The following is an 11,819-nucleotide window of genomic DNA, read 5'->3' as shown; positions in this document are numbered from 1 at the left end:
ATAATCCACTTAGACTGTGTATGTAACTCTAATCATTTCATCTGTTCTTTCTGCAGGACTACAGGCTCCACTTGCAAGACTACAGAAGTGTCCTGGACAACATGGAGAAATCTGAACATCTACCAGAATATAAAGTGTTTTCCACCACAAATAAATCAGAAAATTCCCTTCGACTCTTGAGCCCTGAAGTCACTGTAAACCAAATATTTCTTGCTAATTCTCATCATGGTAGATTCGTACCAAACTGTTGCGTGGATGCAGATTGTTTCTGTCAAAAAAGCTCATGTAGATTTGGACAAGAGAACCAAGAGCCTGCTCGTGCAGCGCAGCATAAAGAGCTGATGCAGCACAGAGGAGGCAGACGGGGGGCGACTCCTGACAGGATGCACCTCCGTTATCGAGCTCCTGATGGCTGCTGCCCTCGTCCTGCGGGAACCAGGGAGGGTGACACGAGAGGAGACTGCTGTTACTGGGACTGTGGACCAAACCAGTGTGGAACAGCAGGGCCGCCCAACAGAGGCACAGCTAGGTGAGGAAATCAATCAAGAAATGGAGTCAAATAAGCATTTGCTTCAAGGTTTATGTGGGATTTACCAATTTTTTTATATTCAGCGGGGAGGATGAATACCAGTCCCAGCTTATGAGTGATGAGGAGGATCTTGAACCTCCCTTGCCGCTAAGATCTGACGATGAGTGGCAACACTGCGATCCCTGTCTACCTCCTCATCACTACATGCACAACTGTGGTAAGGACATTTCTATTGAACATATGTCATTATTTTTTTACACTGCACGGGGCAAAAATGGTGGCTATGTAGTCTGATTGTTTGAAAAAAAAAAAGATGATGCCATTAGAAGATGTTTGAAGAAGTATTCTGACTCTTTACTGGAGAAAAAGTAGGAACAAATCAGTGTAAAAATACTGTAAAAAAGTTCCAAATTCAAAATCCTACAAGTAGAAGTATATACCTATTACAAATAGCTATAGGCCTTTTCTGCCCTGTTACTGACAAAAATGTTAATACTGTGTCCGCAGACCTTCCTCACACTGTGGATGTCAGGTATTATCACTCTGCAGGAGACGGGCAGTACGACTTCAATCCAGTCAACGGATACCCACGACAGCCGTGTCACCAGTCTGCTCCCTGCTGGCACAGAGGACCCTGGGATGACCCCCAAAACTGGTAAAAACAATAATCGGACCCAGTAGCGCACAAGCTTCCTCTGAGCCTCACTGGGAAAATTTAAGAAAGATGCAGCATCCAGCAGCAATTTTCCTGTTTTCTTCCTGCTTCAGGATCCGATCTCATGGTAACTTTTTGAGTGACAGCATGGCTCAGGGAAGTGTCTCGGTTAACGTGCCTCAGTTCTTGGTCCCCCCTGCGGAGGAGGTGTCGCAGGTCAGCGTGATGAGCCTGAGCTCAGCAGCAGCAGAGGCGTCGGGTTCACATCCGCAAGAGAGAAGAAGAAACATCAGTCTGCCCGAGGAGTGCCGTGAGTCACTTCATCGCCTCGTTCAAAAGTGTCTACTTTGACAGCTCAGTTTAAATTTGAGCAAAGTAAGTCTTGTCAGCACAGGAGATAATTGTGTACACTACAAAACCTCAGCTCACAAAGTTTAAAAGAAAGAGCGGGGGGGGGGGGGGGTACTTAAAGAGCAATAATGAGCAAAATTATGTGGCAACAGAACAGGAAAATTTCACTGACCAAGATTTTTCTCAAAAGTAAAAACATCGTGCCTCAAAGAACTGATCTAAAAAAAAAAAAAAGGTGCTGCGAGACTAAAAAAACAAGTACAGTCTGGATACAAAGAAATTCTGACAAAGCATTTTGTGCCTGTTGATCAAACAATTTATCAATCCTGGAAATTTTAGTTTCAAGCTTTTAGTTACTCAAAGAGAGAGAGATTTAAAAAAAAAAAAAAAAAGAAAAAGAGCAAGCATACATTGCCTTGATTTAAGATATTTTGAGTTTATTTTTTGCAGCGGAGGGCACTTTGACTAAGGCCATTAGCCTTATTCTCACAAAGGGTGTGTTATTGAAGTATGCTGTTTCTATAAACCTGCCAAGCCCGTTTAGGAGCTCGTAAAAAATGAAATAAAATGAAATTTAAGTAAAGGATACACTCAGTTCATGTAAATTTGTCCACTAAAGACTCTCTTTAGAAACTATTTAATCACTAAGACTGTTTTTGTGTGTCTGTAATTATAGAAGAAGAGTAAAATAAAAATGAATGTAATTCTGTAAATGGACTACCCAGAAAAATAGAAACGCCTCCACATCCAGAGCATCGTATAGTCTCAATAAAAAGATTCAGCACAGAGCACTTCAGCATACAGTGTTTCTAATCTTCTTCTTTGTGACTTGATGATGTCTTCTCTTGTCAGGAAACGTTTTCATAACTTATTCTTCGGACCTTTCCTCAGAGATAGTCCCCTTCGTAGACTACCTCACGAAGCAAGGATTTCGAGCTGCTGTAAGCTACTTCCTCCTCAATCAAAAGTCAGATATTTTAGGAAAAGACACACTGGACAGCTCACTTACAGCCCTGATTTTAATCTCACAGATTGACATATTTGACAACCCCATCAGATGCATGGATATCAACAAGTGGAGGGACAGTTATCTGAAAGACGTAAGTGAAAACCACAGTTCAAACCTGATTCATGTACATTCTTTTATTGCTAATGTTAAATTATCACATAAAATCTTTGTAAGTAGTATTACTAGATAATCAGTGATGACTTAGAAGACAGAATCAGGCTAATTGTGACTTTAGTAGTTGAATGAATGTTCTATATTCCATGTTTTGTGTCTGTTTTAACGTGAAACAGTCTTTTCAAGCAGTGAATGTGTCTAAAATGTGTGTTTCTTTAACAGCCCTCAACCCTGATTATCATCGCCATCGGTCCAAAGTATAAGATGGACATCGAAGGGTCTGTGCTGGATAACCATGGTCTACACACTAGATACATTCACACCATGGTGAGAGCGTATTTGTTTAAAGGAGGTATAATTGTGAGAAGATTTTTTCTAAACAGGTAGTTAAACTTTAAATCTAATTTTACCAGATCCAGAATGAATTCATCCAGCAGGGCAGCTTGAACTTCAGATTCATACCGGTTCTCTTCCTCGGTGCATCACAGGTCGGACAGTTTTTCTTTTAGATGACAAAGCATTCTTTACTCTGACGTTCTGTAGTTGCTCAAAATTTTCCCATTCTTTCTCACTTCCCACCACTCCTCTCCCTGAAACTTTTCGTTTCTACAAAAAAACATGTATGTACAGAAGCACGTCCCAAGCTGGCTTCAGAACACACATGTTTACCGATGGCCGCGGGACACTGAGGATTTATTACTGCGGCTGCTCAGGGAGGAGAGATACGTTCCTCCTCCTGTACCTATGGAGCTCACCCTCCTCATCAGGCCAGTGGCCCCCAGCTCTGCAGCTACACTGTAAAGAAGACACACCTGTGTTTGTATGTGTGTGTGTGTGTGTGTGTGTGTGTGTGTGTGTGTGTGTGTGTGTTTGATGATTTCTTTCTGATGATTTGTGCATTGTGCAAATCAAAACCTCAGAACTGGTCCAGTCTAAATCAGTAACAGCTCATGTTCTGAGATGTGTTGTATCTAAAATACAGCTGTTTTTCAGATGTTTCAATAAAGTTTTTTTTCTCTGTGTGCCTGTGCACAGCATGTCCAAGTGAGTGGTGTGGCTCAAGGGATGGCAGAGTCTGTCTGTCGGTCAGTCCACCACTTTCATCCAGACTGAACTACCTCAACAACTGTTGGATGAATCATTGTGAGGTTTTGTACATTCACGTTCACCAGATGATGAATCCCAGTGATTTTTCCTGCAGCACCTCTAAGAGGTTCATATTTGTGGTTTTAACTGACATGTCTGAACAACGATTGGACGGACTGTCATGATATTTGGTGTTGAAATTTACGTTCCTCTCACACACAAAAAAATATCTAGTCTCAAAAACCCACAGCTATCTTGTACATAGTGTGGCCAGACTAAAAACAAGAACGCTCGACTTCAACAAAGCATTTTTGCTCTTCAGTCAGTGTTGATCAAACAACCTTATTATTCTGGGCAAAAAAACAAGCATATATGTATATATAAACAGATGCTAGCATGCTAACACGCCACACTAAAATGGTCCGCCTGGTAAACATTATACCTGCTTAGCATCAGCACATTAACATTGTCATTGTGAGCATGTTAGCATGTCAATGTTAGCATTTAGCTCAAAGCACCACTCTGACAGTGTGACAGGGCAGCTAGCAGCAAATATGTTTATGCCTTCCAACTAATTCACTTTTTACTTATGTACAATGTTGCAAATATTGCACTTCAAGCTGTTGGAGGTTGCCAAAGGGATCACAAAATGGTGCTCTTTTAATTCACATGCTGGAGCTTAATTTGGTTCATTGAGGTAGTTCGTAATTTTGGAGACGTGTTTATTTTGAAGGTGCCACATATGAGCAAATGTGAGAACCTAAAAAGAAAGTGATGAGCAATGACAAACTCCTGAACAAAATAAACCACATTAGCACCAGAAGGGGTGAGAGGACCAGGCCATAAATGTTGTGAGCATAACGTTTGACAGTGGAAATTGTTAAGGACAGTTTCCACCTGTGTTCCTGTCCATTCCTCATCTTGGACACCTGATTTGTTCCAGTTTAGTGGGCAGATTACCGCGCCAGTAGGGGCGCCCAGTTCAGCCAACTGATCTTATGCACACCCCTTCCACCGCCAAAAAAGGCCTGCCAGAGCAGCTGGTGTGCAGAGCTCCAGCTAAGAATAACCTTCTGGGGGATAAAGTTACCTTGAAGCCCCCCTGTGCTGTGCTCTGACCTATACCCATGTGAGGCACCAATAACACTGGGTGGAATATTCTGTCTGTTCCCCCTCACCCTACCCAGCCCTGTGCTTAGCTTGGCTCTTTCCTTCACCCAGCTTTGCTTTGCTTTGCCCCACCGTCCCCAGACCCCCCTCTGCAATGCTGCCGCACTGGCAGCTCCAAATTCCCAAACCGCTGTGAAGCTTTATGCTTGCTTTTCCATTTTCTTACATTTTTTTTTAAATCTTGGAGGAGTTCGCCCTGTGGATTACATGATTCTGGAAGCAACTGATCACCAAGGGGAAATGGAATAATCTAATAACGGGGACATTTTCTTTTAGTGGATGCTGATTGGATTCGTCCTGAAGCTGTGATTTTCCATTCACTTCTGCATGAGGAGGCTTTGGCCCCAACTGAAAGGATAATACCTGATATTGTCTCCATATCACCATGGCTGAAGGTAGGACTGTTAATCTGCATCTGCACTGAAATGAACAAGTCTCACTGCATGCTACAGCACAGAAAGTCTGAGCAATATATGCTAGGTGATAAATAAATAAATGGCCATGTTATGATGGTGTTTGTCCTCTCAGGAGAATGTGTTGAAAGTTGGTTGCTATAAATACAGGATATCACGTAGCCAGAGCACTAATATTGCCCTGCTGTGACAGACATGACTGCTGCTGGGGGTGACCTCTGCTTTTCCAGCAACTTTCTGCCTTTGCTGTTTGAAAAAAAAAAAAGCTGACTTTTCAAACGACCTGCTCAAACAAGTGGTGTGCAACAACCGTTTCATGAAGCTTAAGGGCTTAAAAGAGCCGAGCAGGCAGCAACAGGCCGTTTTCCTTAAGAATCAAATGTGTGGTGAAACACTGACACCACCTGTCCATCCTGAATAATTCAGGTGAATGAAGGGACTGGTTGGGTTTTCATAGCCCAGCATTTGTATATGAGGAAGTGAATCATGAGGCAGGCACGGTCAGAGTTCATTCACGGTTAGACGGTGTCTCTAACACCTTGGCACCAGGGCCAAGTTGGAAAGCACAGCAGTGTTGGTGCACTCATGCTTTATTAGTTGATGATGTTAAAGGATATGGTATTAAATACCATCACAAGAATTTTCCACTGTACTAAACAGATGTACTAAACCGATGAAATGAGAATGACAGATGGTTCCCGTCTTCTCTGATTTTTAATCAGAAATCTTAAATAAAATCTATGTTGATCAGCGAACATCACCCTTAATCAGTCTCCTAAAGCTTACATGTTGATGCAGCAGTAATTTGATAAATGCAAAGTTTAGATCCTAATTCATAAAGGATTCACCCGTTCTGGTTTAGCCGCAGTGTATGAGACAGGGAAGGATGTTATTCTCCCAAACATGTCGCAGTAACATTGTAGTCAGAGATTTGACTGAGCCATGCTGCTGTGTTAAAGTTATGACTTGTTGCTTGCATGAAATTAATGGGAGAACTGTAGATTTTTAGAGGTAGTAGATATTGTATCTTCAAGGTAAAAACATATCAGGAACTTCACCTAAAAAGCTTTTTTTCAAGATGTATTTATATGTCATTGTTTAATAATTACTAGACCACATCCTCAATTAAAGGCCCTATAAATCAATTTTCATCGTTGCTTTTTTAAATATGAGCGATGTGGTCCCAGATGAACACACACACTGGAAAAGTTTTTGCACCAGAGATTTCTGTATTTCTGTTTTTGTCCCTGTTTCTCTCACCGATTCAAAGCGGGTCGAGCTCAGTTGGAAAAAGGTGATGTCATTTATTTCCATGCACCAATCAGAAACATTCGAATTCGGTAGTTTGCTGATGTTGCCAGTGCTGTCAATCAAGGTGATCTAACCACACCCAAAAAAAAGGCAAACATACACACAAGCACACATATACTGTATGTGTGTGCTTTTAAGGTGCAGGTTAAAAAAGATACATAGAAAAAAGACAGAAAATACCTGCATATGAGTCCTTCCCAGTGCACATCCTGTATGAATGTAGCTGAAAAAGGACAATCCAAATATCTACAGTGTCGTCAAAGCAATAGTTGGATCAACGTTTTGATGATAACTTTAACGCCGTTTCCCCTCCTCTGCAGCCACCGGGTCCAATGGCGCGGCGGCACCACAGACCAGCTCTCTCAGGTCCACGGGTCTGGGGCTCCTCGGGAAGCTGAAAATGTCTGCTGAGCTGCTGATTGCCGTGGCTGCCCTCCTGTCCTGGGTGGTGGTGGGAGTGGTGATGTTTGACTTTGTGGAGTACAAAGCTGTCCCCGGTGGGTCACAAATACCTGAAAATGTGTCCATTTGGAAGTTCAAATAGCATAATTACCAATGTCTGTTATTATTTTCAGACGTTCAGCAAATCATGACGGACCCCGTTCAAGCTGTGAACGACGCTGTTGATGAAGTATCCAGCCTGCTCAATAAGTTTCAAGGTACATGAGCGGGATAGCCACGTTTTTTAGTAGGATAAGCAAGTTTAATGACTCTTATTCTGGGCCCCTAGAGTGTGCACCTGATTTAAGTGACCCCATGTCCGTTGCCACTTACGCCGCTGAGGAAATATCGGAAGCAAAAGATGGATTTGTTCGCTATTTTTCGGATGAGGAAGGTATGAAAACAAACTCAGCCGGGAAGTTTAGCATACATGTGACGTAACCATGACTCTAAATACCTCTCTCCCAAAACCACAGGGAACTTCTACCTTAGCTATATTGACCCTGTGGTCATTGGTAGACGAGCTTTCCATTCAACCAATGATTTCATGGGTGCAGTCGGGGGCTCCTTCAGGGACACGCTGTGTGCTATCGTGGATACTGTATTGGATATAAACACAGGTATGTATTCTGTATTTTAACACTTATTTCTAAGGAATTTGCTTTCCCTTTTTATTCACAAGCAAATAAGATGACAGCTACCCTAATTACACCAGTAAAGATGACTAAACATTGGATTCATTCAACTAAAACTGTACCTCAATAACTCTTGCTTTGTTTGATTTTGAATAAATTAATTTCCCCTCACAAATGTCCTTGTTCTCAGGAAAAACCGACCTCAGCTTCATTGACCCTGTGGTCATAGGCAGAGGTGTCTTCCATGTTACTAATGAGTTCATGTGTGGAGTGGTGGGCTACATCCAGGATGTGCTCTGTGCCGTCCTGGACACTATTCTGGATGTAGTGAAAGGTATTTACTCCTCTCATTTAACATGTCTCTAACCTGTAACCTCTTAACAATGACTATTTAACACAGCATAGAGTATTGATTTCACAGATTTGGGCTTTGTACTTACTTGTTTTCCATTTGTTTTTGCTCAGGATCCACAGATATTAGCTTCATGGACCCTGTGGTGATTGGCAGAGATGTCTTCAGTGTTACTAATGACACCGTGAATGGAGTAGTGGGCTACATCCAGGGCGTGCTCTGCACCATCTTAGACAAAATACTGGATATAACAAAAGGTACCTGCTTCATATTTAACCTCACAATAAATATTATTATGTCTGTATTGAATCAGTATTTGTTGCCTTAATTCATTGCTAAATTGATATTATTACTCAGTAACATTTAGCCTGTGTTTGTTATGGGTGTTTAACAGTACTTTTAATGGTTTTTATGGTGGAAATTATTCATTAATGTCCATTAACATTTCCTATTCATCCATAATTGTCTTTTCAATTGTCTGCATAACAAAGAAAATTTGTTGACTGAAGCTACTCACCGGGGCTTGTACCTGCATGTGTGTCGTTCTTCTCAGGAACCACCGACGTTAGCTTCATTGACCCTGTGGTTATTGGCAGAAATGTCTTCAGTGTTACTAATGACTTTGTGAGTGGAATAGCAGGATACATCCAGGGCGTTCTCTGTGCAATCATTGATGTGATACTGGACACAGTACAAGGTACAGTATCTGTCAAGGTTTTTAACATTTACCTAATATATGCATGCAACCCACTACAATGCATGGAATGTAAGTCAGTACAGTACCTAGGCACAAATTACTACATCTCAGGGGCACGTATTATACTTTTTACTCCACTACATTGGTCTAGCAGCTTTAGTTACTATTTTTCATACCCTTCCTTTCCAAGGAAAACCATGTATCTCCAAATTTGGTGGTTTTGAATTTGGATTTTTCTCATCAGCTGAAAGATTAAGAGCTAAATTAAGAATTTAAAAAGCCTCTTGTATTATCTGCATCGTTACAGAGGTGAGAAAAGGGCTGTTTTTCTTCTTACAGATACATGGTTCTCACAGGACAGTGATGCTGCAGACATAAGATGATTTTATAGAATATGACACATTTATGTAGATTAAACTACCCAACAGTATATAAAGTAGTTAAAATGAGCTCAACCTTAAACATTGACTAAAAAGCAACATACACATGAATGTAGCAGTAATCCAAGCACACCATATATAACAGTAAAATACTGGCAGGGACCATTTTACTGCACAACGAGTACTTTTAATTTGGATACTTTAAGTAAATTTTGCTTATAATACTTTTATACTAAAGTAAGGTTTTGAATGCAGGACTTTTACTTGCAGTGGAGTATTTTCACAGCATGGTATTTGAGTACATCTCAATACTTCCAGCTCTGGTGTAATGTATACTGCAAACTGCAGTTTTCACTGTGACTTTTCTGCTGAGCAGATATCCAGCATGCTGTGGGATTCAGCCCCATGTCAGCTCTGAAGAGAACAGCAGAGATCACCACAGAACAGATGAACATGCTTGTGGGCTACTTCTCCGCAATGCTGATCGGCGAACAAGGTCTGTTTTAACATGTGACAACACTTCGCTGTTATTGGTGTCTGTCTGAACTGAGAAATACAAAGATATGAATAAGTGCGGTAATGGAAGAAATACTAGCCAACTAAACAATCTGAAGCTGTACTTTTTTAGTATTATGAACTTTGACTGACATTGTGGTGTGCTGGCATTTAAGGGATCATGCCTGAAGTGTCCATTGACCCCATGAAAGTTGTCGAAGACGCCGTGTTGGAGTTTACAGACAAGAAAGATTTATTCATGGCTTACATGTCGAGCATGCTTGTTGGTGATCAAGGTAGGCTTGTTTGCATTAGTTATATACAAAAAAAGTCTCATTTAAATGCTCCAATGGGCTGGGGAAAAGCTAAAAATACTGACACCTTGATGCATATTTTACCATATTTTTTTTTCTCTTGTTTTAGGTGAACCTGTTGCTACACCAGTTGTAAATGTAGTCACTGAAAAAGGTTTCACTTTCTATTACTTTTAATACCCTTAAAAGCATCTTACCAGAATATAACTGCAAATTTGAACATTTGAACTTTTTCCTTCTCTTTGTTTAGAGGAAACTGTAGCATCCCTGCCTGATATAAAACTGGTACAAAGGAAAGGTGAGTAATGACAATATTTTCCTCTTTTTTTGCTGAAACACTAAAAATCATCTATTAAACATGAAGCTTGTTGTTTTTCATTACTTTCTGTGAAATGTAGGTGAATTTCTGCCACCTTTTGAAAAAGGTAAGAAATACACTGTCACATTTACTCTGGACATTTTTCATGTGTGCTGCCAGCAAATAGTGACGTTTCATGCATGTTTGCATTGATTTTTGTTTTTCTTACCACTTTGTATGAACTTGTCTCAAGTCTGCCTTCTGGCATGTTCGGCATCATAAAGCCAGTCTGAAGTACGATGGAACTGTATGTCAATCTTGTTTGATTAAACTCCATTTTGCATTAACAAACATGCATCATAATAACCATTGTATACCTTCATTGTAATAAATGTTGAAATGATCTGGTGACTGCATCTCTCCCTGTTTGTCACAATGACGTTCGTTCAGTTCATCATTTCACAGAACTTTGTATTCACCTGTTTTACCATTAAGTCATTTTTGTTCCAAACATCATGTTTTCATCATCGTTTCTGTTATAATGAGCATGAAAAATTGTCTTTAATATGTGTCCCTTTGAGTTGCATTACTCTGTTACCTCCTCCTGCATTGTCTGTGCACCTGACTGTCTGATCACCTGCCATTTGTTTTTAAACTGTTTAAACATTTGTGACATCCTGTGTGTATGTTCATATCTGGATTGTTTATACCGGGTGATGTGTTTTCATTTGGAATATTTAATTTTATCGTTGCATGGAATCACACACTGCAGGTCTACACCACATGTTTCATAACGTTGCCCTCAGGATGTTATTGACTGCAGTCATTTTGGGTGGCAATATTTTGGGGAGGTGGTGATGAAAAGGAAGAAACAGTCTAACAAATTCTACATGGATGATTTTGTCAACAAATCACATGAAAACCAACAATTAATTGATCCAACAGAGTCTTGTCTATGTTAAAAACACATGAGCCACATTACTAATCTAGGTGACACTTTCCATCACTGTGATGAACACGGGCACTGTAGTTTGTTTTGAGTCAATCCCACATAAACTGTTCTGCTACATACATACATACTCACAAGTAATGTGTATTAGTACGCAGCTGAAAATAGTCCCCAGCAAATGCACTATGTACTGCTCTTTGAGTAAAGTTTGCTAGAAAGTACAGTGTCCATCTGTTTGAAACCAAATCTCTGTGACAAAGTTTTAAAGACTTACATCTTTCTAAGTGAATGTGTACTGGGAGATGAACTCCTAATTGTTGGTTTTGGTTATTTCCTACAATTTGTAGACAATAAGCTAATTTTAATGATATAAGCTTATGGGAAAGTCATTAATGGCAGCATGTGGTGTGAACCATGTAATGAATGGTCATTGTCATTGTTCCCATTTCACCCCATGAAATTCCTTCTGTACCTTAAAACAAGTTTGGAGCTGCTTTTCCATGTACAAGTCCAAAGATGTGACGGTCAGATAAGACAGGTCACATGGGTCGATGATACAGTTACAGAGATCATGAATGCTGCTAAAGACGAAGCTGCTGCTGCTGCTGCTGCTGCTGCAG

At 40.5% G+C, this 11,819-nt stretch overlaps 3 protein-coding genes across 3 annotated transcripts in view; all 3 read left to right on the top strand.

Annotated features, from left to right (window-relative positions):
• Positions 1-2,399: 2,399 nt before the first annotated feature.
• LOC143331905 (E3 ubiquitin ligase TRAF3IP2-like) lies at positions 2,400-3,459 on the top strand. The gene is made up of 5 exons (XM_076749068.1): positions 2,400-2,476; positions 2,567-2,635; positions 2,881-2,985; positions 3,072-3,146; positions 3,289-3,459. Exons 2-5 carry the CDS (start codon positions 2,597-2,599, stop codon positions 3,457-3,459), a joined length of 390 nt encoding a protein of 129 aa, XP_076605183.1. The 5' UTR covers positions 2,400-2,476; positions 2,567-2,596.
• A 1,794-nt stretch (positions 3,460-5,253) lies between these two features.
• Positions 5,254-11,819, top strand: part of LOC143332141 (uncharacterized) — a 27,929-nt gene continuing 21,363 nt past the window's right edge. The window contains exons 1-13 of the mRNA XM_076749427.1: positions 5,254-5,309; positions 6,959-7,135; positions 7,214-7,297; positions 7,369-7,473; positions 7,556-7,699; positions 7,905-8,048; positions 8,180-8,323; positions 8,620-8,763; positions 9,520-9,639; positions 9,815-9,934; positions 10,062-10,106; positions 10,203-10,250; positions 10,351-10,377. Coding sequence (XP_076605542.1) covers positions 5,300-5,309; positions 6,959-7,135; positions 7,214-7,297; positions 7,369-7,473; positions 7,556-7,699; positions 7,905-8,048; positions 8,180-8,323; positions 8,620-8,763; positions 9,520-9,639; positions 9,815-9,934; positions 10,062-10,106; positions 10,203-10,250; positions 10,351-10,377 — 1,312 coding nt within the window. The 5' untranslated portion in view covers positions 5,254-5,299. The remainder of the gene's footprint in view (positions 5,310-6,958; positions 7,136-7,213; positions 7,298-7,368; positions 7,474-7,555; positions 7,700-7,904; positions 8,049-8,179; positions 8,324-8,619; positions 8,764-9,519; positions 9,640-9,814; positions 9,935-10,061; positions 10,107-10,202; positions 10,251-10,350; positions 10,378-11,819) is intronic.
• Positions 11,771-11,819, top strand: part of LOC143331839 (uncharacterized) — a 3,021-nt gene continuing 2,972 nt past the window's right edge. Inside the window, exon 1 of the mRNA XM_076749023.1 lies at positions 11,771-11,819. This exon is cut by the window's right edge and continues 93 nt beyond it. Within this exon, the coding sequence (XP_076605138.1) occupies positions 11,771-11,819 (49 nt within the window).

Source organism: Chaetodon auriga, chromosome 14, assembly GCF_051107435.1.
Source record: "Chaetodon auriga isolate fChaAug3 chromosome 14, fChaAug3.hap1, whole genome shotgun sequence".
Lineage (NCBI taxonomy): Eukaryota > Metazoa > Chordata > Actinopteri > Chaetodontiformes > Chaetodontidae > Chaetodon > Chaetodon auriga.
This window is presented reverse-complemented; position numbering and strand designations above follow the sequence as displayed.